Raw genomic sequence first — 27233 nt, 5'->3', positions numbered from 1 at the left:
TTTTAATCGTTATTACGCGTAAAAAAGTGCGTTATTATATAATCTATTTTTTAACTTCGTTTTATACGCCTTTTAAGAAAAGTATTTATTATTAAATGTTAATAATTACGTTACTTACATTATTATTACGATTTATTAAATATATAAATTATATAACGTAATTAATAAGGTTTTAATTATTATATTTAAATTTATAAAGCTTTTTTTATAATAATATTTTAACTTAATTACTTTATAATTAATAAATTATTTAAATTTATTTAATTATAACCGAGTCATTATTTAAATTAAATATTAATTATATTAAGTTTTTTTATAATTTTCCGATAATTATATTTATAATTTTTAATTCGTTTATTACGATAATAATTATACCAATCTTAAATCCGATTAATTATAATGTAATAAAAAAAGCATTAAATTAAAGTTATATATTATTAAGTTTATATAAATAAAAATCGTTATAAAACTTTCACTTAAATTCTCGTTATTTAAACTTTATATCGGATATTTTTTTTTTAATATTATTTTTTATTTTATCTTTTTTTATCATATTTTTTATTATCGATTTTAATTATAAAATGCAAACTTTTAAACCTTTTATATTTTTAACTATAATATCGGCTAAGTAATTTTATTTTATAACGCGTTTAATTTAAAAACGCAAAATTATTTACTTTTTTTTTTATAAACGTTAAAATATTATTATATAAACAAGGTAAATTATTTAGATTTAATTAAATTATTAATCTACTTTATAAGTTAAATTATAGCCTTATATATTAACCTTACTAACTAATCACACTATAATGCCTTAAGCTGCTATAATCACTGTTAATCAAGGTAACCTTAAGCTACCACTGCTTATAAGTATATTACCTACTCAATGTGTATATATGTACTGTAATAACTGTAGTCTTGAATTTTGGATCCAACTACATAGGAATACTATTTTCCACATCTCGTTTTACTCGCCTACATTAACTACATCTCGCCTACTCACCTACTAACCGGTTAGGTATATGTAGGTTAGGTTAGATACAGTAGGTTAGCTGGTTAGCTGGTTATCTCCAATTTGACAACGACCAACATTAATACTTGGATGGATGACATGATGTGATGATCATATATCTATCCCCTGTCTTCTGGGACTAGTAAGACACTTCTTTTTCGTTTCTATTTTTTTTTCTAGTCCGGCCAACATTTGATGTGTGTACTTGTATGTAGATAGATATCCAGATCCATGTGTAGCTAGACCTCCTCCTATCCACCTAAGCCCAAGATCGCACCTACACTTCTACCCAATTACTGTATGCAGAAGCCGAAGTACTATAAGACCTTAGTAGGCTATGCAGAGGAACAAACAAATGATCCCATACCATTCCTTCCCCAGTCATGCTCGTAATACACTACCTCGGCTGGTTGGGATTGATAATGATACTATACATAATACCGTACCTGTAGCTAATTAATGTGTACATATCATAATGTAAGTGTGTACATATGTATGTATGTATGTACGTACGTACTAGGTAGGTCAATAAGCTGAGGTATGTACATCATTAGTATTGATGTTTGTTTAAACATTGAAGGTGCACGTCTGGTCTCCTGCCTACATACTATGCCGTATATGTAGTTACTAGGTACTACAGATGTATGTAAGTAACCTGGTAGTAGTACCTAGTATGCACATTGCACACCTGTGGCCCGAGTCTAATAATGCATGGGGGTAACCTCTACCTAAAACGTCAGAGAAATATGTAGCGTCATACCGCACCAATAATAATTGGGCGTAGTATTAGTGCACGTCGCCGCCTATCGCCTCCCATCCCTTTTTCCCTTACTTACATTATGTATATACCTCTTACTTCCTTCCATATAGGGGAAGGAAAGCAGAACAGGAAAAGAAAACAACATGAACAAGAACAAGAAATTTGTCAAATTTTGTTCAATAATAGGATGAACTAATAAGAGACGTATGTGAAAGGTGAATGGCCTAGCATCCTTGTTTTGCCGTTAGGAATACACGTTAGCACTTATTACGAATGGCTCGTTAGTGTCGTTTTGTAATATGTAAAATGGAATCGCAGTCCCGAAATGGAAACATTTAATCAACGCCGGGCCCTCAAGATAGCAGCATATGGTATACATATACGTAGCTACCTATAATGAGGTAGATATACTTTACATCATGGGTAAACCGTGTAATACCAGTGACATAGTGTAAATGTAGATATACATACACATACCTATTATGATATTACCTACCTTGTACAATAACAGTTGAATAACTACCTCATGTTCCTTCCGTACCTGGATTTAAAGTGTGTACTACTACGCTATGTACATTTATAGGTAGGTATTACCCACTATGGCACTATCACTTACATACTGGATCGTAGCACTAACTTGCCTAGGCCCTCCACCCTATCTGCCTGATTTAAAAAAGGAAAGAAGGGAAGATAGAAGGTAAGAAGAAAAGGAGCTATCAAGCTCAAAATGTTCTAGGCATGCAAACCTACATGTACCTAACTACCTAGTACGCTAACCTAGGGTATATCCATATTAGATATATGAAATAATACACATCTCCCTCCCTCCTTATATGCTAGGTACATACATATCAATAGCATCAATGATCGCATGTATACATTACATTAATTCTAATATATTAAAATCCCATCCCACCATTCTTACACATCTTACAGGATTTTCCGTTTTTTGTCGATTTTCGATTTCCGATTTCAATTTTCAATTTCAGTCACCCACGCGAGCGTACATCTACACAGCTCACCTACATGTAGTGCGTCGGTATATGATCCAGCACAACACAACATAACACAATACCAATACAATCACGCGTGAGTCTCATTCGTCTCTACTTTACTCTACTGTCTATATACTGCCTATCTACATTATGGATCACGTATGGCCAAGTCTAAATTCAAAACTCCAAGACTGCATATGAACTGGACTATTCTACCCTTAAGTGCATACAGTATTACTCATGTACTTAAATAACTTATGGATAATATCTTACCCAAAGTTTACCAACTTTCGCCAACTCGTCGTCACTACATACATACATACCTACCTATATGCCTAGTACCTATAATTATTTAATGCTCTTTTCCATTTTCCAAGTTGCACTTTACCAAGCCCATCATCTTTAAGCCCCCGTCGCGTAGCTCCAACGCGCATCAACAACTAGCATCTACATACATAGCTCTCAGTTCCGTTCCCAGCATCCGGTCCATCCTTCTTGTAATGCACACGAAGCCTAACGTAGGCGCAGCACAAAAGCTATACAGCTCGTAAAGCAGACGAAACATAAAAAGGGGGCACCTCTTTTATAAGGCCGGGTATAATCGTCATCAACGTCTTCCGGTATCCAGCAGACAACCCCAGCCGAAACTCGCCATCTTCCCGAAGTTCTTACGGGGCCCTGTAAGTGGGAGCCGCATCAACAGGCCTGTTCAAGACTGGACCCAAACTTGGGTAGATCGACCAGCATCGGATTTTGACTATTGGATTGGATCGAGCGACTAATAGTATGCCATTCGTCTATCATACGAATACTTAATCAAACATAACTATTGTCCCTCTTTTTCGGTACCAGCGTCAGATCCATCCTTACTAGCACGAATCAGTATAAACCCGAAAGGTATGTATGTAACTTTCTTGTCCTTATTAATTCAAGCTGTCATGCGACTATAGCATACCGTGCTAGCTACATGATACTACCTCCCTACCTAATATCTGCCTACATATCATATCTACATATCATACCTATTGTAGTACATACTACATATGTAGTTGGCATGTATGTGTGCATGTACCTATTGTACCTACATACAAACACTTACAAACACATACACATGTTATCCTATATATCATTTATACCATACCATTTCACATCTATATATCCCTCCCAGGTTTTCCACGTGCCTACCTAGGGTAGACTACATTATAGCCTTGCTCTCTAACTTTGGTGATCCATCCAAATATAGTACGTTCCTATAGGCTAGGTTATTGCCCTCCCTCGCAACGTATTGCTCTCGTATCTAGAAATCTCAAGAGATCCATCTATCTCAAAGTACCTTTACCTTATGTTGCACCTTACGGTCCTTACCCCTTTTCGTTCTCCAGTTTCTTTTCTTTGCCTTTCCTATCATAAATAGGCTCAAGTTGTTGTCCATTTGGCACTGTTTACTTATTCTCTCACTTTCAAGAACTTGCGCATTCCGGGATCGAGCCTGTCAGAGACGAGTACGAGCGTTCTCATCAACGGCAGGTACACATTTTGTCGGTGGCAACCTTGGAAGCATACGGATTCCCGGATACCGTCCGAAGCGGGAAAAGGGAGAAATATAGAGCATTAAATATTGAAGGCACTTGTGGGTGTGGATGATCTGATTGCCTACCTACTACCTACCAAAGGTGCCTAATAGTTAGTCACTCCTTTAAAGCCGGTCATCAATAATTCCCTACATATTATTTCTATCTAAACCTAGCGCGCCATCTTACGGATGCTTCTATAGGTAAGTATTGCAAGTATTGCAAAGTATTTTTTATGATTTTCATGTTTTTTTTTTGTTTTATATATCTCATCGAACACGTATCCATACACCAATTCCATATATCATACACCAGTTGCATGTTACATGCTGCATATCGGGTTTAATATACTTCCAAGGTTACTTATCTTGCGCCTGTCACTAGTATCATCACGATCATTACAATTTACCCTTATATGGATGGGCTCGCCTTTACACAGCAAGGCAACACGACGTATTCCTTATTTCCTTTTCGTCACCTACCACCAACACCACCACCTCTATTAACACTACTACTAACCTTCCATACCAAAATGCATCGTCAAAATCAACCTAGGTACCTTCCTATGTACATGTATCTAATTTCTTTCTAGGTGCATCTCATCACGTCGACCCAAACGCGCAACGCGACTTCCTCTATTACATATCTACCTAGGTAGTAATAGTATTAACTAACATCATTAATTTGATATATGTACATTTTTACCTTGCTACCTTACATTCTACATACTCAACTCCATGCATCCTTAGGTACCTACCTACCTTTCATCTTCAACCTGGATCCCAATTCATACAGTATTCAAATACTTCGTATATTTCAAACTTCTTCTTCACCCTCCTTCACCTTTCAACGACCTAACTATCCTCACATCTTCCAACTTCCCAACCACCAACATCAATACCTCATTTATTCTATTTACATATGAGCCAACCAACCCAATCAACGTGACCGCAAATATAATACACCCTACACCCCATTCTTGGGGCCTGAAGAGTTCCACTTAAGGCTGGTAAGTAAAATATATTTCTTCCCTTTGCTAGTACACCCTTGCCTGTACATGTTACCATGATGCGACCAGCATCACCGTAAATACACAACAAATCCTAGTCTACCCTACCATATTCCAGATGCCTCATTACTATATCTCGCATATTTCCCCTTTCTACATGATTTGTTGATTATATACCTACATAGGTAGGTATATATCTATTTTTGTTCGGTTCTTCACAATCAAGCTCCTTACGCATACTACTTCTGACCCCTTACATCAATGCATGCCTCCCACCTAGTAGGTAGGGGGTTTCTTTTACTTCACACCGCATCTCACTCCACATGAAATGTTCAAAATTCGAATTCAAATAATCGAATAGTTTCGCGGTTCTGTTGAGATTATAATTTGCATATTAACCAGTACTCTCTAGTCCATGAACGTTGGATAAGTGTGGGGACGACCTCATGGCTACTAAGAAGGAACCTACTACTGAAGAGGATTGGATGGATATGGAGAAGGAATATTGGCGAAACATCGCATCGTCTAGGGAGAAGGATGATGCCGCCCGAAACAAAGAGTATGCCATGCACCAAGACGAACTTAGGAGGCGCCTCGTGGACTGTTACGACAAGAAGGCCCGTCTTGAGCAAGACCTTCAAAACGTAATCGTGAGCATTGAACACTACGAGGAGCGACAGGAACGGGTGGCTCAAGACTTTGAAGATGAGAGTATCCGTATGGCGAAGAAACGTCGAGAAGAAGATCATGCTCAGCAAGAATGGTTCGTCCGCTCGCGCGATAATGCCGTATCCAAAGAAAATGCTCGACCGAAGAGTAGCAGCAGCAGCCGCCGCCAAAGCAACCGCGACACAGCCACTTCTCAAGCTAATGGAGTTGGTTGGACTAGCATCAACGGCTCTAAGAGACGCAGCCGCCGAGAAGAGGACGAAGAGCCTCCAGCAGATCCGGGCAATCTTCTAAGCAGCATTTACCATAATCCTGTGGATGAGTCCGACTCTATTAATGGTAGAGCCATGCCCTTGCGCAGTGGTAACCGTGCTCGGCCAGGCCCGGGTCCGAACGGGGTAGGAAGCGAGATGGATCCTAATACCACTGAGGGTTACGCAGCGAGTCGAACTAAAGATAGGCTTCTAAAGCCCAAGCAACGACATAGTCTTCCTAGCTTTCCTTCATCGGGCCGATCGCTAAATGGAAAGACACGTGAGTTTACTTATCCTATCTCGGACTCCTTATTTTTTTCTTATTTTTCCTTTTGGCTGACTCTATTATTGTAGCCGGCTCTGACTCTGGCACTTCTAAGACCAAGTCTCCGCCCAGCCGAAAATCATTGCCGAGTGCGAAGGGTTCTGTCCCCCTGACGGAAAATCCGACACTACCTATTAGTGCTGGCCAAGAGATCACTCGTGATAAGTTGGTCTTCAAAGACGATGGCCACGTTATTACCGAACCAGCCATGTATGCTGGCATTCCTCTCGAGCGAATCGACCACAACCACCCGTATTGGGATCCCGAGTGGGAGCCGTTAGAGGCGATTATCCAGCCCCAACTCGACAAATGGAAGGAGAAGCTGGATCAACTTAGACGATCGAATGAATCCCCACGCCATACCATCTTCCTCGCCAATCGCCAAGTTAACCGAGGCCAATCTGTTATTGACTTTATAAAAGATGAATCATGGCATCCCTACCAATTCGTGGGCAAGGACATGATGGGTAAATTCTACAAGACGCTCGTCAATTACGACACCATGTTTCGATTGGTCAACGTACACGAGGAGCTGAAGAAATTTGACCTCGAAGTGACTTCACTCGAGTGGCTACGCCAACGCATGTATGATATTGCGGAAGCTCAGGGAGATAAGTTCAACCTATCCAAGACTATGCACGACTTGTATCACGATGCCTCGCTTAAATATCTGAGAGAGAAGCATGGATTTGGAAACATCGGAAGGCCGTCGGGATACAAACTGAACAAGGACCCAGAAAAGGCCGCGGCCAAGAAGTTTAAGCAGGAGGCTAAGCAAGAGGCAAACCAGGAAATTAAGCAGGAGTCTGGTTCAATACGACGCAAAGCCCGGCGATCTATCGGCCAGGTAGACCCTGACGATACGCCAAGCATAGATGATATGCAAAGGGGGCTTGAGCAGCCACAGTCCGAGCCCTTGGAACCGGTAACACCTCGCTTGCAGAAACGTCAACGAATAGAGCCCGTGCTTACTGTGGAGGAGCCCGAGGATGATGACCTCGAACACAGCGGCTGGACATCGACAGACTCTTTCTCCGCAGGCCGAATCATGCATCTTGACTGGCGCGTATACCAAATTAAGACGCGAGCTCTGACCACCAGTCCGGAGGTGACGCAGTACTGGACCTGGAAACAGGAGAAGAACCTGTTCGAGCACCAGGTGTTGCGAGATGTACATCCAAAGGTTACCTGGGGCTTCTACCAAAAGCCGATCAACTTTGATTTGTCTTTGGAGGAAATCATTGAAATAAAGTATGCGCCAGACAGCCAAAAGATAATTGTGTACATCACCGACGAGAAGCGCGGCAACACTCTGGCGTACTTCAAGCGAGAGCGAACTAAGAAGCGCTTCCTCTCATTTGCGAAGAAGAAGGGGATCAAACTTGCCAAGAGCACTCGGTAAGTGGCCCGTCTCAAAATAGTTTTCATGGTGTCAGCATGGTCTGTTTCTAACTAACGTATCTGTAGCCTGCAAGTCGAGAAGCTATGGGAGACGATGGAGTCGTTGACGCTGCCTGACGAGGACTCGGAAACTTGAACCCTCCTCCCTCCGAAATATAATCACCTATCACATTTCCTTTTCAACTCTACTTAGAAATAATACGCGCTGTCCTGTAAGCATATAAGGCTTGCAAGGGCATACTCTAAAGGTTCTACCGCAAGGGGTTCGGAAGGCTTGTCATCGCTGTTTTTCGGTTTCTTTTTCTTTTTCGGGTTTTCTTAGGACATTTTAAGCATAGGTCTGTCAATTCACAGGATGGAAAAATGGGCCGGATGAACGGATGGGCAAAAGGGTGGTAGGGTGGGACAGCAGAATACGGCTGTGGCTAATAAGAGAAGAAGACCCTATACAGCATTTCAAGGGGATGTGAGTGCAGGAGAGGAGGATAGATGATACCATCGCTGGGATGCAGACTATTTCATCCTCCCCATACGGTTGCATGAAGGGATAGGGGATAAAGATGACACCCTCTCCCCGTTACTTACCCCTTTTACATGATTACCTACTTTTTTTTCCCCATCGGTAAGATTGTACATTAGTCACTACTTACTACTTATGCATGTCCTTTATAGACAGGGGCGCTACGGTAAGGAGGAATGAGGGCGATGGCGCAGGTCAAACGGATTGATTGCATTTACGGATTGTACTGGAAGCCGATTGATTGTAATAAGTACTGGGTAGTTGGATGGATAATATACCAATCTATCTATCTCTCTAACCTACCGCTTTGACTTACGTCTTCAAACTAATTTGTGAAAACATTGTGTTTACCTACTATACCTCGGTATCGATGCAACTCAAGATAAAAGGAGGTTGTAGGCAAATATAAGTTATAAACAGGTATGCCTACCTACATAGTAACTAACATAGTAACTAAAGGAAAGAAGCAAAATTAAGAAGAAAAAAAAGAAAAGAAAAGAAAAGAAGAAGAGATGAAAAGGCCCCACACACGTTACCGACACTTTGGCAAAGCGCATGTAATGTACAATACAATACATAATACATATGCCCACCCTTGTCTGTTCCCCTGTGGGATCTGTGATGCGTACGCGATTCCGTACAGTAGCGGCCGATCCATCTCGTCGTGGCTGGCGAGCAAGGTACCTATCTAGGTAAATATGCAGCCCTTTCCTTCTTTGACGGTCTGACCCCCTGGTCGGGTGGATTGCAACTTGAACTTTTTATTATTTTTTCGGGATAGAAGCAAGCCAAGACGGCAGGAAGCGGGCTTGCATGCACGACGTATGCATGTAGGTGTACGACACGGTTTAGATGGATATTCAAGTAACGGTGTATAACTATATGTAGGGAGTTATGTAGGTTACAGTACGTATATACATACCTTCCAATGGCCTCGATATCGCACCGTTACATACCCCAATACCCCAGGCACATACAGTTCACATAGAGTTCAGGTTTAACATTAAACATTCATCTGAACCGTCGTGAAACACGTGGGACGAAGTAACTACCTAGTACCTACTCCTACAGTCTACAAACGCCCCTACTACTTTTCTTCATAGCGCCTTCTCATTAGATATCTAAAACAGATATGTATCTTAGAGAAGAGAAGACTTGAGGCGTGCCCAATTCCATAATCTATCACTCTTCAGCCTCAAATCACCATATTATATGTATATATTTTTTTCGAGTCTAATCCCAGGCTGGTACAGACACGAGCTCCGAGACGGGCTACTCTGCCATGTAACCGACACTGGTGCAAGACGACTGGTGATGCCCTCTTCCTGCGTGTAGGAGCTGCGCAGGGCAACTCATGACAACAAACACCACTTCGGGCCAAAGCGGATGCTCCTCGACCTGGAGGGAATATCCTCTCGCATAATTTCTACCTAGGGTACCTAGACTACTGCTTACACTTAGGTAAATACCTGTCTTAGGTAGGGTAGGTAGGACTTCCTTTCTACCGAGCTTTTGCTCTTTTTCCTTCTCGCAAGCCATAAAAATGGCTTCGGGCATTAGGTGCCCGCCTAGGGTACCTAAGGCATATATATCCACAAATCAACATGCCCACGCCTTTTCTGCTTCTATCTAGTATCTTTCCCCAGCCCTGAAGTCACATTCTCTTACCTAGGCATCTATCGAAAGGCCTATGCCAATTTATCATACTCGTCAAGAGCAGTACCAGTTTGAACAGGTTTACGCTTCCGTCCACAGTCACCCACCAGAGGGCAAATCATCACACATATTATCAACAGGTATGATTTCTCTACGGGCACGCTCTACGCACATGGGGTTATTCTGTTATTACCCTATGCAAACCCTCGTTGAGGCGGATTGATTCCAAATCAAGTTACTATTCTACCGTCATCCTTGCTATGAATGACTGCAGAAGTGGCGAGGGTTAATCAAAGACAGCAGTATATCCCACCAATACCTCGACACGAAATCTTAGGAACAAGAGGCCGAAGATACCCCACATCGAAGTTGTCATCTGAATGGCCAGGCAAATCTTCCTAGCTGATGTGGGCGCAAAACCTACAGCCATCTGAAAGGCATCATATTCATACCGTCCAAGAGAAAGACGGCTGAAACATCATGTCCGGAGTCCCCCATCCTTCCAAGCTGCGAAGCCTGCTGTCGATGAACTATCAGATCTCCCCAGGTGGCTCTGCTACCATGCAGGATTGAATGAAAGGTAGTATCTCTGTCTCTGTACATTGAAGCTCGCCTATTGATCAGAATGGACGTCTTGCTTCCACGGGACAATCCAATACCCAAGCCTTCGTTGGCGATCCATTGTGTCTTGTTCCTATACTTATTCTTCCTTAATACAACAACCTTTCTCACTCACCGCGGACATTTGGTGTCCTCGGCGAGGCTATTTACCAGGGCTGGGTCCGTCCAGATCTGACCCATTATCTTCCAGCACAAAGCCCATCTCAGTACCCAGCGTGTCAAAAGGACTTCGCCACGTATTTCCTACCGATATCATTGGGGCTAAGTAATACCTTGTCTATGGTGCAACAGAGGATGTATAGGTGAAGAGAGGAGTTTGGGCACCGAACCTAAACTTGACTCGAGCCTTTTGCGAGTCCATCCACGCAGCTTTGGTTTTGGCCTTCTTCTTTCTGACTCTCGCCGAGATGGTCACGCTGGCCACCCCAACAATTACTCACACGGCTATCGCAGCGCTTCGCCTATTCCCTCGCCTTTGCCATTATTGCATTGGTCTCGGTGTTAGCGTTTGCGACACTGTCATGTCGAAATGACAGTGGCTTGCTCGTTGCCTGACGCCTCCCACGAAGGTGGAAGCAGGCACTCAGACAGCTCAGAGTGTAGCCATTGAGCAACCGCAGCTAGTCGTGTCGGGCACTTTTCCCGTGGCCAGTGTTGTTCCATCTCCGGAAAAAGAAGTTGTGCCCCCCTTGACTTTCTCATCGTCGCCTCGCCATGCCAAGATACCATCAACCTACTTGGCTTCCTCATACGATGGACTGTGGCCTGTCACATTAATGATCGTCAGGCACTACCCATACACAGAAAACAGTTTGAACAAGAAAGAGAGCAGATGGAACAGTACCAGGTCAGATAAGAGCGCCTGCTTGACCGTATCCGCAAAGCCGAGGCCGACTTGCGTGAGGCAAGGGACCAACTTCAAGCCACCCATCCACCCCTCCGAGAGGTTAAGCAGGCGATGGAAGAGGCGCAGGGGGTGAAAGAACTCCGAGAGATTGGAAAGGACGCTCGATAACGCCGGGCTACCCAGGGTTACTGTCTGAGAAGATCGAATGATCTCGATGCAGTCAATCCTTACCACACCGTGGACATATTATCAGATCACGATGGACTTTATCCTAGTATTGACAAATTTTAAAACCCAGCAGAGATCAATGTCTCTGAATTATATCCAAACTCATAATACAAATACAGCTAACACCAGACAAGAAAAGGCACCTCGCTGGAGTCATGGGCCATGGAACTGGTCCGATACTGCCACTCCCACCGCTCCTGTCGCATGGACCCTCCGATGCAACACCTGGCACAGATTTACAACCGACTAGACACGGAGCTCCGACCCCTGACAACACGACGATCTGAGAAGATCGACCTCAGTGAGTACCTTACCCACGTCCAGGACTGTCAGAAAGTGTGGAGGGACAGACTGCTTGCCTCCGAAAAATCTGGAAAGTGAGAGAATGAGGACGGGCCATTCACACCCGCTAACTGGAGCTTGATGAATGGTCCCAAGAATCGACGATGCGCCATCGAGGATATTGGCAAGCTCGAAAATATCATGGTCAATTTCATGTGACCAAGCAAGAAATAGGACACATACTACAGGTATAGTGTCGGTATCATTGGTAATGATATTCTTGGCTGTGGTTGGGAAGGTGATCACAATGAGGTCGACTGGTGTATCTCAAAGGCATACCGTAGACTCACGAAAGGATTATGTTAGACCTGCCACTCCGAGAGATCCGGTGTTTCTAGACCACGAACGACATTATTCCTATAAGAGACGAGGGAGATATCGGATATCACAGACAGCGAGGGTTCTCAGTGACTTTAGAGGGATACACAAGTTGAATAAAGTTGTATGCTCAAAACACTTGTAGATTTGAATTGTCTAAGAGTATATTCTTATACTATGAAATGTGTAGAGGCTGTAGACACTGTAGAGATGATGACGTTGGTACCTAGTACCAAGTACTAGGTACATAGGCTTAGGTGGAACAATGACTTAGTAATAAAAAGATCACCGACGTTATTCCGACCCCCACTAAATTCCCCCCCGATAACTATCGATTTATCGCGAATCGCATTTCTCTGCCGTCAAATTCCAAAATATCCAGACGATCAAATTGCGATACCTCATCCCCCTTCCAATTCTACCCTCGAAATCAAAGGCCAACCCGAGATAAATCGATTCGTCCGTCTACAGGGGGAACTGGGCGATTCAATTGACAAACACTCGATTACATACCAACACCCGTATTTGCTTTTAGCCTGCGCTCCATGTGAGCGAAGGAGCTCCGTTCACATAAGATCAAGATGCTGTACGAATTGATCGGAATCGTGAGTTTCTTCCCTCAGCTCCCACTCGAGCTTCTTCTATTTCATGATATGGGGAAGCGAATTGTGTAAACTAACAACCAGGAAATAGGTTCGACCCGGCAACTTGGCCGAGGTGAAAGAGTATGCCCTTACCTCTACCTCATCCGCAATATCAGCGACTGCGAGATTCCAATAATACCTCCTACCAACCAAGCTACCCACCTATCCTCCCCTACAAATAAACCCAGACCAAGCAACTCACCTTCCCTCTTCCCTCCTCCCTACTTACCCCGACTAAGCAACTAACTAACAGCAAAAAAAAAAACAGAATCGTCCTAACAGCCGGCCAACTCGTCCTCCAACAGCGCGGCGTGATCCGCGGCGTCGACAACTGGGGCGTCTTTTTGCTACCGAGAGCAGTAAGCGTGCACCAGATGCGCCACCACACGGGCCACTACTTCGCCATGCGCTTCGACTCCAGCGTGCAGACGCAGCAGGCCGTGCGCAACATGCTGGCGCTCGACCCCCGCATGATTCGGCACGCGGCGGTCAAGTTGGGGGACGGGAAGCTCACGACGAGCTCGAGGTTTGGGAGCCCTTCCTGGACGGGTTAGGGGTGGGGGGAAGAGTGGGTAAGGGAAAGGGGGGAGGGGATATTGGGTACGCCGATCTACTCATGTACTTGGTATGGGTACGCGAGGAGCATCTTACGCTTGCCACAAGCGATGACGACGACGGCTACGATATGGCACTTCCTTCTTCGTCTCGGATTGATTATGCTGGCAAGGAAAAGGAGGAGGAGGAGGTGTATATATATATAAGTCCCTGCTTCTTCCATGAAAGAAAAAAAAAGGGGGGGAGGGAGAACAATATGAAAGAAGGAAGAATGGCCCCCCCCCTCCCTTATCCCAACCACTAACCTACCCCCCTCCTCCCCTTTATCTTCGCAATTTTTCACCCCTCTTCACTTAGGTACTTCAAACAGCAGTGGTGAAGGAAGGAAAAAAAAAAATTCACTATAAAATCGGTGCATGAAAAGGGGGAAAAAGGGGAAAGAAGAAAAAAAAAGGGGGGAGGGGGGGTGGAAATACCTAACCTAGACAGACAGACATATATAAACTATCAATACCGAGTAGTCTGACCTACATAAAGAAGTAAGTAGGTTAGGTAGCTGATCTGTACATCTAAATATAACATCATCACATCACAGCATATGAACAAGAACAAGAATAACATCACATACATGCACCAAACCAACACGTACGGTGCCTACCTATGTACATACATACATACCTTATGCACACCTCGGTATGTAGGTAGGATTACATATGTCTTCCAAGTTCTAACAGTACTTACTATGTCAACATCTCTCCTTCGACTCATGTCATTTGCGTCCGGATAACTTTTATCGTGTAGGTAGTTACATAGTTAGATATCTCACGGCCTGCACACCACAAATCACCATACATACTGATCCACGTAAACACGCATTCAAAGCCTTAAAATATTATCCAGCTGGAAACACTTGATTTAAAAGAACGAGGTATCTTAATTATGCAAATACCTTTAGTAACGGAACCCCTTTCTTTCTTTCTTTCTGCCTATCTGTATTCCCTGCCTGTTTCCTCTTTCATCTCCATTCTCTTCTGTGATATCTGTAGACCAGGCAGTTCAGTTCAAGTTTATAGACGTTTGGAGTCAAAGTCATTGTAACGTCACATCGTTATTTTGCTTCTTTTGCTAGCGACGGCGGCAGCGCAGTGGCCGCAATCATCATCTTTCCGTTGGAAGCTATTAGCCGTCCCGTTTCGCACTGCATCTCCCGAATCTCTGCAAGTTTTGAGAAGTTCAGCGAAATATACCCCTTTATTTCTCTCCTAATCCCTTCATTAAAGATGTTACGCTAATGCGACTTCTTTTAGCATTAGGCGAGGGCGAGGGCGACCGAGGCCTAGCTTGCTAAGCGTCGACGTCCATTTCTGACTTGTGCTTATACCACGCGACAAAGTCGTCGATGACTCCTGGCCATGCTCCGTCCTGACTCCAAAATCCTAAAGTCTCGTCTTCTATGCTCTTGAATGCGAATTCTAGTGTCTGATTCCACATGTCGCGACTGACTGAACGAGTCCACTTCTCTCGCAAGAAGGCAATCCACTCGGATAACCAGTCGATACGTCCCGTGCTGCCGACCCAGACCTGACCTGGTTTCTTGAATAACATTTCCCAGTAAAGGATTGCATTGTCTAGAGATAGGGCTCGCTGATCTCCTTCTCTCCCGACCACAAAGGCATAGCGGTAGACCTTTCGGAATAGACTCGGATTGCTTGACAATTCGTTGGTAAGTTGCTTGAAGTGGTTTCTTTGCGCGTCGATTCGAGGCTCCACCCTGTTGCTTGTCAGCTTGCAACACCCACGATTATACCCTTACTAGGCGTGCAAATGCAAATTAGAACACCTACACTCCTGCATTTTTCCAGCCCTTGACAAAACCCTCCCTAGTTATTTCGCCTATGGTAGGAGCTTGCACAAGTTCCATAGCAAGGAACAGCGATGCTCCCTCAAGATCAACACCGATAGACTGTAAATATAACATGGATGAGTCCGCGCCGAGTGCGTCTGGGGGATCCTCCTGAGCATCTGCTTATCATATTAATATCATATTAATATAAAGAACCCCGTCAGAGGCTGTGGCTGGGCTCACGTACTGCGAAGGCTATCGAATAGTTTCGCTAATTGGGTGTCTCTGATTGTGTTCGCCGAAGTATTGCTATTCGTCTGGAAGTATCTAAATATAGTTATTAGCTACACAGATTCGAGGGAGCAGACAAAGGGCATGTAAGTGGAGCTTATAGATGCGAAGTGCGTAAAGTAATAGGATGTGAGGCTCGTAAGAGTAGGCCTACTTACACATCGATGGCTTCGTTTAATCTATATCCGGTGTTCTTCAAATACTGTAGACTTTTGTTAGAACGAAATCGCTTCTTGATGACATTCTGTGCACGGTGTATTCGATCAGGGTAGACATGTGATCCTTAGTGCGTATCGTTGAGGGCTGAGGGTAGAGGGCGTGGGAGATGGCTATCACAACGAGAGTAAGACATACCCTCTGAGCAATCCTATCATTTGATCCTGTAATAGAGACGAAGCTAGTAACTGCCGCCTTATGAGCGGTAGATAGCGGCGGCATACTGGATATTATAGGTCTGATCGGTTGGTGATGATACCTAAGGGGTCAACGGGCTCCAGTCTCTCTCCAAGACCTAGAGCTTGAGTCCTCTCGGAGGTGGGTGGGCTGAAGCTATTTGCGTAATCCAGTAGTATCTCTATGGGCCGTAGGTTTGATATGTATTCGCGCGGTGCAATGCGAAGACTTTCGGGTCTAGTGATTTCGGCTCGGGGTGGACTGGTGGACTGGTGGGTTGGTGGGCTGAATGTTGAATGGTGAGTTGTAGAGGCGGGGTGATAACGCCGAGAGGGGCGCAAAGGGCGATAAATCGGTCAACGAGTTAGAGAATGTTATGTGTGGTATTTGGACAAAAAGGAAAATGGATTGTTTAATTGTTGCTTTCTTTTACATCAGAAGGAAGTAAAGCGGCCAAGGTAAATGTTTGGGTTCGAAAGAAATGATTACCAACTCATATACCTGTATGAAGTGTATAGGTAATACTACTAGTAGTATGTACTTCGTAGAAGGAACAATTAAAAAGATGAAATTGCGTTGGTTGCGTTAGATGACAATGATTATTTATGGTGGGGCTAACTTTTACATACACTGCACCTTCCTATATGCATGCAGTGCCATGCACATGCCTATCAAGCCATTCTAAGTGGTGAATACTAAGTTCAAGGAAGCCACTTTGAACTTTGGGCACCACCGGCACCTACTATGTATGTTAAATACATTGATACTCACCAACTCACAAGACTCGCAACACTGCGGCAACACACCTCAGCACCTGATCATGTAATTCCAACTAAGTAGTAACGTATGTTAGTGGATTAGTACCTCATATGCCATTAATTCAACTTGGAAATAGGTGATTGCTTCCTCTATTCCCAACCTCACCGACAGTCTCCCTTTCTCTTCCTCTTCCTTTTTAATTCCTCCTCCTCCTCCTACTCATAGCAATGCCTACCTACCTACCTCCCTACCTCCCTACTTGACAGCTCTACTGCCACAAAAAGAAATTACCAATAATCGTGTTTACGGAAACGAAAGAAGGGTATCGTGACAGCCGCGTCCCCCCTTCTCAGGATTATGCTCCTCCCCTTGTAAAAAAACTTGGAATATAAAAGAAGGAATACAATATGCGATCTCGCCAACTCCAGGAGTTGAATACACTCTACCACATCCCTCCAAAATCGTGAAAAGGTTCAGGGGACAACCACACGTGCATTTCAAACCCCAGGATGCAATGACTCGTCTTCCACCACCAGCCATCCCCCCGTCTCTTCATCTGGCTCAACATTTCGCACATTTAGCTCTAGAATAATAGGCTTGGCCATCTTCGATGCTTGCTGAGAACCCTAGTCGCCGAGCGGCATGCCCTCAAGTTGGTCTAGCAGCCGGCGCCAGTTGTCGGCTAGCATCTCCGAGTACTTGACACGCTCCTGTGCCCAGTCCTGATTCCACCGGCTCACGTGGAACTGCGTTTGCTGAAAATAAATCAGCTCGTCGCGGAGACATTCCTTGACGAAAATAGACCGATTGTGCTGATTAACAATCGCCTCCTTGTCCTGTCACACATGTTAGAATCAGTGTCATCAACTTGAGATTTGTAAGGGTTTAAGAGCACGAACCTTGATGATAGCCTCAACAACTTTCTCAATCTCTCCTGGCCGGATCAACCCATCTGCCTTAGCTCGTAGGCCGGCAAGCTTCGTTTCGTTATTCTGGATCCTCCGTTCCAAGTACGGGATGTTGTCCTTGTCCAGTCTCTCTCTCCGCTCAAACAAATCTCTAATGCTAACAAGTGCATCCCGTTGTCTCTTTAGGTCCTCCAATACCCCTGCATCCCACGCCTTGCTCTCATCTTCTAATAAGCTCTGCGTCGTTTGCAAATGCTTGCTCATGGCGACTAGGCCGTCGTTCAGGAGAGGTACATCGTTCGTGTCGGTTGCGTATGTATCCGCGCTCGTTTCCGTGAGTGACGTAAGCGACATAGCCATACGCCCATGATCAGCTGCTACACCTTCGGTCCGCTTGGCAAGGCGGTCCATGATGTTACAGGTCGAAATATATAGATCAGCGGATCGTTTAACTCCCTGTCTTGTGCGCTCAAAAAGCCCCTCAAGTGTGGGCGGGAGGGATTCTTCTAGACCAGGTGGAAGTGGCCGTCCTGTAAACTCGTCCACTACGGAGATCGCGGCTTGTTTGCGCCATACCGCAAGTTCCTATAATAATGTCAGCGTTGAATAATAATAACGTAAGCATCTTTAAGCACATACCGTCGGAACAGTGAGAAACATTATCACTAGCTGTTCCTGGCCAAGGATGGGATGTCGGATCAAGGTGTTTAAAAATCTAGCCAGACCACGTCTACGTTTCTCGATGAAAGCGCCGTCGTTGGAGAGGTGGTTGCCATTGACAGCAACTCGCTTGGGTGGTAGCAGAGGTAGCGATCGGAAAGGGTACCTCTTATGCAGGCAGTCGAGTAACCAAACAAAATCGCTGTATCTCCGGATGACTTTGCTCCCTCGGCGCGAGCTTGCAACCTCGTAATTGTGGTGTTGAAAGAGAAACACGCCTTCCTTCTCCGGCATTAACGTGACCACGATATTTTCCTCCACTGCGCTGCCAATCCGACCACCACTAATGGTCCGGGAGTGGCCCAGATTTGGGTTCGCACCCGGGTCGCGACCATCTCCGTTACCCGCGTTGCCAAAGGGGCTCGCCGGGTTATGGGCAGGCCCCTCGCCGAAACCTCCTGCATTATTTCCATCAAAATATCCCCATCCGCCAGGGTGCGAAGAAACGGAGCCACTAGGTTGAGAGGCTGGGCCATCGACTGATGCTGGGGCGGAGGTAGTAAAGTTTGAGGTCGTACGAGAGTGCATATCGGGAGCAGGAGAAACCCCGTATCCATTGCCATTTACGGTCGGGCTGATGGCATGTTTGGTACCGTTAGCTTTGGGCGACTCGGCGTGATTGTGATTCCTATGGAGGTCGGAAGAGCTCCAAGGATCGTCTTCAGGACCATCCATGGATGCGTTTCTAGGTCGTGATTGCGAGGTAAATGGCGCGAGTTGAGGTTCTGGTTGTTGGGGTGGTTTTGCAGCAAGTTCTGCAGTATTGGGAATGATAGACTTCTTGACGGGCAATGATAATTTAGTATGTGGCAAGTCTGCGATGAGGTAGTTTGTTAGTTGTCATGTGTTTTATTAGATATCCATGGATGTTATGTTAATTAGTATGTAGGAGGAGTGATAGTAGTAATTTCTCGGCGAATAACGTAAATGTCCCCGCAAGATGATGCACAGGGCAGCGCAGCAACGAGCTACGATAAGCCGAACCAGTCCAGAGAGCCCATTGGACAACCAATGCCATTCGTCCAGTACGTACGGCAATAAATGAAGGGGTGAAAATAAACAAAAAATGTCCAGTCGGTTTAAAAAGGGAACCAATTTCAAAATAACAAAATTTCAAAGTACGAGAGAGGTATTAACTTGACTTACTCCGTCTTCGTTCGTCAACTCCGTCCAAGCTTACTGATTCACCACCCTGCGCAAGGCCGATAAGAGCGAGTAACACATTGAATTCGTTGCGACCAATGGGATCAAGGCTGCCCCCGGGTGCCAGTATTCCCATTATTTGCGCCTGGTCGTCGGCACCTAGCCTGGCAGCAGCAAGTGTCTTAGCGACGCCTGCAGACGTAACTTTGCCACTATCTCCATCTTCTTGCGCAGCGTTATCAAACGCCTCGATGTAGCTACCCGGCACCTCGACACCGTCTAGCAACCTCCGAATGAGATCGGCACGCGACTGTTGTTTTCTCGGTGTCGGTAGATCCCAGGGTGAAGCTCTTCCACTGTCTCCGAACTCGTCGTCGTTAAATAGCGTATCCGAGGTCGACCGAGTCATAGGTCCATCGTCATCAAATAGCGAATTTCGAGATCGCGCGACACTTGGATTTTCGGAAGCCGGCTCGTTTGGAGGGGATGTGCCAAAAAGAGACATGACGATAGTTTAGACAGTAGACAAGAGGCCTTGCCGCAGTGGTGAATTAGAAAGTGGTAAAAATCGAAGAATGATGGACGACCTCGGATGAGTTACGAGGTTGTCGTAATATATTTCGTAATAGCGAAGTTAGGCCAAATGAACCATACGACAATTGAGGATACAATTACAAGTGGATGGAGTCGCACATAGGAATTCAAAATCACAAAGAGTTGTTAAGAAGCTTGGGGAGGAAGAAAAGTCAACTGCAAAAGTATTTTTTAAGTTTATGGTTCTGACTTGTGAGCTACCAAGAAGGTCACGAATAGGAAGTCTTACACCAGTGACCCTACATAATCAATCCATAGCCGTGCTTTCCCATCAATGGCCTAAACAGCTAAACAGCTAAACAGCTAAACAGCTTCGAATGCATGCGCCTACCCTAGGTGCTGAAACATCAGGGAAGCATAGGTGGGACAAGGTGGGACAGGACTTTGAATGGATCGGCGCTAGGAAGTGCGGAGCTGGATAAGCACAAGTACCTAAGGTACCTAATACCTAACACCTACATAAATTTACTAGGTACAATTGTACATAGTTACATGTATGATCATACATTCAAGGTGCTTTTATCACTGTAAACCACATACATACTACGTAACCTTCCAAGTTGAATCAGTTCGATCGCCATAGAAAGGATAGTGCCAAGCCAACACTCATCATTCGAATAGGTAGGCATACGTCTTGATATTTAAATAATGGTATAGACATGGTACACTTCTCGGAGGCCATGTATATGTACAGCTACTCCTATAGCTACCCCTACAGCTTCTCCCAAAGCTTCGTCTCTTCCTTCTTGGCCCCCTTCACCTTCTTGCCCACCCGCTTGTGGATCTGTGACGGTGGCACCCTGAAGAACAAACTGGGAGACTCGCCAGGTTTTAATGTGTGACTGAGATAGCCTCGGTGTGCGGGGTCACGATAGTATTCCATATCCCAACGCGACGTCGGGTCCGGTAGTCTGTAGGAGAACCCTTTCTTGCGGATCTCCTCCAAAACCGGCTCGACGTGCTCTGGCCCAGTTGGCAAAGGCTTGTCGGTGTGGAAACTCCGGTTGTTCACTAGCCGCGTTATGGACTGCTTCGTGTAGTATCGGGTCATGATCTTCCCGCCCGCTTTCTCCACTGCATCGATCGCCGAGGATGAAGCGCGGGAGACGGTAATGTCAATCGGTTGCTTCAATGTGTCGCCTCCTCTTCCCAGTAGCTTAATCCCGTCCTTGATCGATCCCACGAGATTGGATTGTATCAGCTCCTTTGGTGTGATCTTTGCTGTAGGGTCGATGCGGCCGTGATCAATCCACTCCTGGAGCTTGTCGAGGTTGACTTCGGACAGTATGGGTGCGCGACTATTCAGATAATTAGCTTGGAAGTGCAATTATGAAAAACCGATGGGCATTAGGCCGTACAAGTTCTCGAATCCAAGTTTTCCCCTCTGGACGACCAAAGGTGTCTGACCACCTTGGAACCACGGATGTACATGTCCATGCTGCTTCTGACCCTTGTGACCTCTTCCAGACGTCTTGCCCTTGCCTGCAGACGCACCTCGCCCGACACGAATTCGTTTTTGGTAGGCGCCGGGGTTGTCAGACAAGCTGGCGAGGATGGATGCGCTTCGGGTTTGGATGGAAAGAGCGCTGAATAAGCCCACAAGCGATAAGGAGCTGGACTGCTCAGTTGGAGCCCTGCAGCATTGAGCTGTCAGCCGGGAGGGTATTCGCGGGGGCATGGCTGGAGTTTGCGACGATGTTGAAGGATAAAATTGGACGTTTTTGCATACAAGAATTTATTTCACAATTGATGAATCTTTTTGGGTTTGGATTGAAGTGGTCCGAGCGTTGGGTGTCTGGTGGGGTATGTACTACTAGGTACTAGTAGTACCTCCTGGTTAGCGGTTACCCGCAAGCTTGTGCTGACTGTACTACTGTAGTTGGTTTTGTAGTGCATTGTGGGGGGGCAAGTCCACTATAATATGCATTAAAGAACAGCCCTGGAGGTTAGTATCTTTGTTCTTTATTCTTTATGTGCATACCGATACGAAACACCACAATAAAGCATAATGGAGACTCGATCTGAGGGTAGGACTGTCATCTTGAGAGATCCGTTCCTCTCATACGAAGTACGGTGTGTGTACCTATTATCCTTCATATCTGCTATACGCTCTACTAGAGACAATATACCACAGCCCTGGACCCCTAGGAAGCACGCTAGGTGCGGCGGAAAATCGACCAGACCCCGGCTTCGTCCTCATTATTTCGATGTGGTGACGCCTGAGCGAACAGCCCATGCGGCTGACGGCCTACTGTAGTATGTTTGGGGTGGGAAGCGTTTTTGGCGGGCTTCTGGGTTATGCTGGTTAGTACTGTCCCGTTTATTCCTGGAGGAAAACTGCATTTTCTAACATATGGGCGCCCAGTACGTTGTTATGTCACCTTCCGTATCTCCTTTCATGATGGATACCCTACCCCCAAAGGAAAGGGGGGGATGACCTAGAATAAACCCTCTTCTCAAACGTTCAATATGAGTGCTTTTAATATTAACATGTAACAGATCGGTCACATTACATCTAGCCAGCCAGCATGGATATACATCTTCCTAATATTCGGTGCAATAAGCCTAGCCTGGGGCATCCTCTTCCTAGCCTTCATGCCGGACCTCCCCTCCACCGCGCGGTTCCTCAACGAGAGGGAGAGGATCGTTGCCGTGGAGCGGGTGGCTACAAACAGACAGGGCGTAAAGAACCACCACTTTAAGGCCTATCAGATGTGGCAGTGTCTCCGAGATCCTAAGACGTGGATCCTGTTCGTCATGTCTATCGGCGCGCAGATACCGAGCGCGGCCCATTATAGCGTATGGCATTTAATCTACCTACTAATTAACACCTAGGTAGCAAGTGTTTTTAACGGAAACATATAGTTTATGTCAATCGTGAGCGGCAACGTGGCCGGGTACACGAAGAAGCAGCTCACGGGCGCTTTTGTCTACGTGGGGTGTTACATTGGGAATATTATAGGGCCGCAGACCTTCATCGAGACGGAGGCACCGTTCTATACCTCGGCCTACATCGCGTGAGTTGTATACCTAATGTGGTGATATTCCAGAGCCCGAAGGCTGACACTAAGCACTCAATATAGCATTCTCATCGGGTACTCAGTCGAGACGTTGATGGTTATCGTACTGTACCTATATATGTGGTCTGTAAATAGGAAACGGGACCGGGAAGCTGCTGTATATGGCTCGGGGTTATCGGCAGAGCGAGAGAAAGAAGCGATTGAGCGAGGCATGCAGGATGTTACTGAATTGGACAAGAAGGGCTTTAGATACGTTCTTTAGGTGCCTAGTAGGTATATTCAGGTGCTCAATGTGATATCGTCGAATAGTTTTCTACCACCGATACTACGAAAATTAGCAAGATTTCACAATGTCAAGAAGAAGGAAATATTACAGGTAATAAACCTTGAAACTTACCCTAAACTCCTTATTCTCACGATCCGTCAAGTCAAAGAACTCGCTATTCTCTCTATGCGCAATCCCACCGTGCACCTTATCCCGCCTCCTATTCTCCCACCTATAATAAGCCATCAGGACCGCCGTCGTAACCAGCGACACCGCCGTCGACGCCACGATCACGATCTTCGCGGGCAGGTATCGCGGCTTGTCCGCGTCGCGGAACGTGAGCGGGCCGATGATGTTGCCGAGGCAGAAGGATATCAGCACCGTGGCGTTCATCGTTACTTTCTTCGTGTGCCCCGCGTAGTTGGCCGCCGAGTAGGAGTAGATGAGCGGGAGCGAGGCGCCGATCACGTTGGTAAGGTAGTTCCCCGCCAGCAGCGCGCCTTTGTCGGTCGGGGATGAGAAGGCGAGGAGGCTGCCGCCTAGGATGCCGCCTATGAGGAGGATAATAATGATGATCGGTCCGCGGGCGTCGAACTTGGCCCCGCAGAGTCCTGCTGAAATAACGGCTGTGCAGCTGACTACGCCGGACGGGATGGACAACAAGGCGGTTTCCTTGGAAGTGTACCCGAAGCCCTTGATGATAGTCGCTTGGTAGCTGCTAACGGCGCCATTTGGTATGTTCGATGTAATGGTAATCAAGGCAATGAGCCAAGTCTGGGGGTCAGTAAAGCAATCCCGGACCTGGTACAACTTGAAGTGCTTGTTCTCGATGCCCGTCTGGTTCTCCCGTAGACGTTCGATAGCCCATATCTTCTCCTCGCGGGTGAGGCGGGAACTCATTGGACTATCGGGGAGGAAGATCACAGTGAGGACTCCTACGGCGATAGTGACGAGCCCGAAGAGGAGAAACATGATTTGCCACGGTGTGAAGATATCTGACTCGTAGTGCTGGAACCCGAACGATGTCAAGGCCCCAATGATCGTGCCCGTGCCGGTTCCGACATACCAAAAGCCAACTCGTGCGGGCTGTTCGGATCGCTTGTACCACATGCTCGTCACCAGGATAAGTGCCGGTGCCACTGCTGCCTCAAAGCAGCCTAGCAGAGCTCGAAGAGTTGCGAGGGCGGCCCAGTTCTTCGCGGCAGAGTTGAGAGTTACCATTAAGCCCTGTATGACCTGATTAGCTACTTCCTGAGCATACACAACCCTCTAGACCAAACTGTCGTGTGTATAGGTACAATAATGTGTCATTATTGGAAATAGCATGGGACTTAAGGGGTCCTCTTATCTGCTACCTTTACCAATTCGAGTTTCTGGTGGTGTTACTTACCCAAAATATCACATTGGCTCCAAGGTACTTCGCAGTTGGAAGTCTCTGCATGAGATATCCCGTTGGGAACTCGAATGCTAGGTATGTTACATAGAAAAGAGTAGCTAAAAGAGAGAACTGATTTCCAGTAATGCCAGTATCTTCTTGAAGCCCCATAACATTGGCATAGTTGACTAGATAGGCATTATGATAAGCCTACCAGCGTCTCGAAATGAGGAAAAGGAGGTAGACATACTCAACGTTTTATCAAGATATTGAAGATTGTAGCAAGCCCCTTGATAGCCGTTAGATACTTTCTGGTTAGAACAGCGATGATCTATGATGTACTGACACATGAGAGGCACAATCGTCAAATCAAGCTTTCTGACAAGTGCTTTCTCGTTGATTTCCGTCATCACGGTAGCGGTTTCGCGGTTGAGATAGTCGAGCGCCGCATCGACATCAGCCACCTTGGGCGTTTGCCCATCTTTACTCCCCTTTTTGTTTTCCATGATGAGACTCACTCTATTTTTTATTTATTTTTTGCCTTAAACACAGGTGGTAGTTATGATTTAAGTATGACCCGGCACGAAAGACTTTAACAGAGCATGATAGATTGAAGGGATTCGTAAGAGGGGGGGGGGGGGGGGGGGGGTTTGGTTGGACATCTACTTGATGTGATAAGAGATGTCCATGGAAATTACCGCCTCAAACGGCGCAAAAGATTATATTTAAACTTGTTGAAGTGAAAAAGATGGAGATTTGAATGATTCGCCATGTTGACGGGCTGATGCTTAAGCTACCTAATGTGTGATAGGACAAGGGTTAACTACCCAGCATATGTTGATGTTGGAGATAATAGTCAACCATTATAGGCAGGAGAAGATAAGAAGCTTTGGTGATAAGTTGGTGTCCCGGGAATTACATGCATAATACATATCCGGGGTCTGAGTAAATATATACTAGATATGTGCCTACATGGGTTAGTATCTAAGGAATGGATGACCTATCTGATGGTTGGCTATGATAGGGGAGGTGTGGGGGGCCTCGACAACATCGTATATGTACCTAGGTTAGATTGATATGAAACTGAGACGCATGGCATACACATATAAATGGTTCCTGGAGCATGGAAATATTGCATTGGATGAATGTGACAAGCAGAAGTTGACACAAGGCGTATGTGGCCATAGCCATGGTGATCTTTTGATCTATCATCAGTATATCTACCTAGGGTACTAGGTAGGTAGGTAGGCAGGCCAAGGTGCAAAAACGTGGAAAGTCCTGCATCAACCCAAATGCATTCTCGTTAAAAAGAGCTGGAAGCTTCTCTATAAGCTTCCTATAAGTAGCCTCTCTTTACTTTAAGAGAGGGTCTACTCGTCTAAAAGAATCCCATGCTGCGAGATCTAAGTCCAAGTCCAGGCCCGCGTGATTAAACACGGATGGACAGGGTCGTTGGCGTGCTGAAACGGGCTGGAGCGAAACTTCGAGACCGAAGGAGCTTGGGTCACGGCCGGAATGAATTCAGCATTCATAACTTATGACGAATTCTGAGGAGAGACTAGGACAACACTGTCTCCTAATTTTGATGTTAGGCGCAAACACGGTATGAAGGGCAGGAAGAGGGAAAGACTGTATACCTCGCACAAACAGCATTTCGGACTTCTTGGTTGTTGTCTAAAGCATAGAGTTAGCTGATAGAGCTGTGACTTATGAAGGGCAAGTTTACTCTTATTTCCTCTTCTTCGTCATCCTCGTCCACTATATATATAGTCTCGACAACATCGCCAAGGACTAGGTTCATATGGCTGTCATATGCCTTTGGTAGGTTAGCATTCGCGCTACTAAGTTGGAGGGTATTGAGTTGTGTAGGTATGTATATATCATAATCTTACATGAAGGCGGCCTTTTAATTCTCGATCACCTCGTAACTTGACGAATACTACCTCATCTAGGAGTAGGCGCACGAGATCCAGAGGCTCGGACACTGAGCCACCAGCTGGACCTTCTTCACCCCCAGCCATTGGAAATGGGGATCTACTGAATCTGATTTGAGATGCCGGTGTGTGCTTTTGAGTTTTTCGTCAGTAGACAGTGTTTGGCGTTGTAGTTGATGAGCCGGGGTAGAAAAAAAATGAATGATTTCAGATTGAACGGATTCGTGATCTTTGTTGAGAGTGAATGTTAAAGATGGAATC

The 27233-nt window shown here is 45.5% G+C and overlaps 9 protein-coding genes across 9 annotated transcripts; 4 read left to right on the top strand and 5 right to left on the bottom strand.

Annotated features, from left to right (window-relative positions):
* Nucleotides 1-5793: 5793 nt before the first annotated feature.
* GGS25DRAFT_518867 (uncharacterized protein) lies at nt 5794-8132 on the top strand (the record flags this gene model as incomplete). Its single annotated transcript, XM_049263609.1, has 3 exons — nt 5794-6550; nt 6625-7993; nt 8063-8132. 3 exons carry the CDS (start codon nt 5794-5796, stop codon nt 8130-8132), a joined length of 2196 nt encoding a protein of 731 aa, XP_049120752.1.
* Nucleotides 8133-11200: 3068 nt separating this feature from the next.
* GGS25DRAFT_518866 (uncharacterized protein) lies at nt 11201-12249 on the top strand (the record flags this gene model as incomplete). Its single annotated transcript, XM_049263608.1, has 3 exons — nt 11201-11299; nt 11363-11739; nt 12003-12249. The coding sequence occupies 3 exons, from the start codon at nt 11201-11203 to the stop codon at nt 12247-12249; spliced, it is 723 nt and encodes a 240-aa protein (XP_049120751.1).
* An 860-nt stretch (nt 12250-13109) lies between these two features.
* On the top strand, nt 13110-13726 carry GGS25DRAFT_518865 (ribosomal protein S6; the record flags this gene model as incomplete). The annotated part of the gene is made up of 3 exons (XM_049263607.1): nt 13110-13133; nt 13222-13253; nt 13441-13726. The coding sequence occupies 3 exons, from the start codon at nt 13110-13112 to the stop codon at nt 13724-13726; spliced, it is 342 nt and encodes a 113-aa protein (XP_049120750.1).
* A 727-nt stretch (nt 13727-14453) lies between these two features.
* GGS25DRAFT_478835 (DUF298-domain-containing protein) lies at nt 14454-16809 on the bottom strand. Its single transcript, XM_049259976.1, has 5 exons — nt 16216-16809; nt 16020-16063; nt 15818-15897; nt 15572-15749; nt 14454-15498 (listed from the first exon to the last, which is right to left on the bottom strand). The coding sequence occupies exons 1-5, from the start codon at nt 16297-16299 to the stop codon at nt 15072-15074; spliced, it is 813 nt and encodes a 270-aa protein (XP_049120749.1). The 5' UTR covers nt 16300-16809; the 3' UTR covers nt 14454-15071.
* An 830-nt stretch (nt 16810-17639) lies between these two features.
* Nucleotides 17640-20289, bottom strand: GGS25DRAFT_513162 (uncharacterized protein; the record flags this gene model as incomplete). Its single annotated transcript, XM_049262854.1, has 4 exons — nt 17640-17849; nt 17913-18506; nt 18561-19456; nt 19788-20289. The coding sequence occupies 4 exons, from the start codon at nt 20287-20289 to the stop codon at nt 17640-17642; spliced, it is 2202 nt and encodes a 733-aa protein (XP_049120748.1).
* A 541-nt stretch (nt 20290-20830) lies between these two features.
* GGS25DRAFT_529569 (ribosomal protein L15) lies at nt 20831-22056 on the bottom strand (the record flags this gene model as incomplete). The annotated part of the gene is made up of 2 exons (XM_049265298.1): nt 20831-21676; nt 21737-22056. 2 exons carry the CDS (start codon nt 22054-22056, stop codon nt 21091-21093), a joined length of 906 nt encoding a protein of 301 aa, XP_049120747.1. The 3' UTR covers nt 20831-21090.
* Nucleotides 22057-22676: 620 nt separating this feature from the next.
* GGS25DRAFT_518861 (uncharacterized protein) lies at nt 22677-23660 on the top strand (the record flags this gene model as incomplete). The annotated part of the gene is made up of 4 exons (XM_049263606.1): nt 22677-22682; nt 22878-23177; nt 23244-23395; nt 23462-23660. The coding sequence occupies 4 exons, from the start codon at nt 22677-22679 to the stop codon at nt 23658-23660; spliced, it is 657 nt and encodes a 218-aa protein (XP_049120746.1).
* A 25-nt stretch (nt 23661-23685) lies between these two features.
* Nucleotides 23686-25672, bottom strand: GGS25DRAFT_153334 (allantoate permease). Its single transcript, XM_049256419.1, has 5 exons — nt 25385-25672; nt 25289-25327; nt 25054-25226; nt 23796-24890; nt 23686-23723 (listed from the first exon to the last, which is right to left on the bottom strand). Exons 1-5 carry the CDS (start codon nt 25542-25544, stop codon nt 23712-23714), a joined length of 1479 nt encoding a protein of 492 aa, XP_049120745.1. The 5' UTR covers nt 25545-25672; the 3' UTR covers nt 23686-23711.
* A 901-nt stretch (nt 25673-26573) lies between these two features.
* GGS25DRAFT_513160 (like-Sm domain-containing protein) lies at nt 26574-27059 on the bottom strand (the record flags this gene model as incomplete). Its single annotated transcript, XM_049262853.1, has 4 exons — nt 26574-26614; nt 26676-26712; nt 26765-26854; nt 26931-27059. The coding sequence occupies 4 exons, from the start codon at nt 27057-27059 to the stop codon at nt 26574-26576; spliced, it is 297 nt and encodes a 98-aa protein (XP_049120744.1).
* Between the last annotated feature and the right edge of the window lie 174 nt (nt 27060-27233).

The sequence above is a fragment of the Hypoxylon fragiforme genome (genome assembly GCF_022984875.1).
Source record: "Hypoxylon fragiforme strain CBS 206.31 chromosome Unknown GGS25scaffold_2, whole genome shotgun sequence".
In the NCBI taxonomy this organism is placed as follows: Eukaryota; Fungi; Ascomycota; class Sordariomycetes; order Xylariales; family Hypoxylaceae; genus Hypoxylon; species Hypoxylon fragiforme.
Note: the sequence above shows the minus strand (reverse complement) of the source record. Positions and strands in the feature narration are given on the sequence as shown.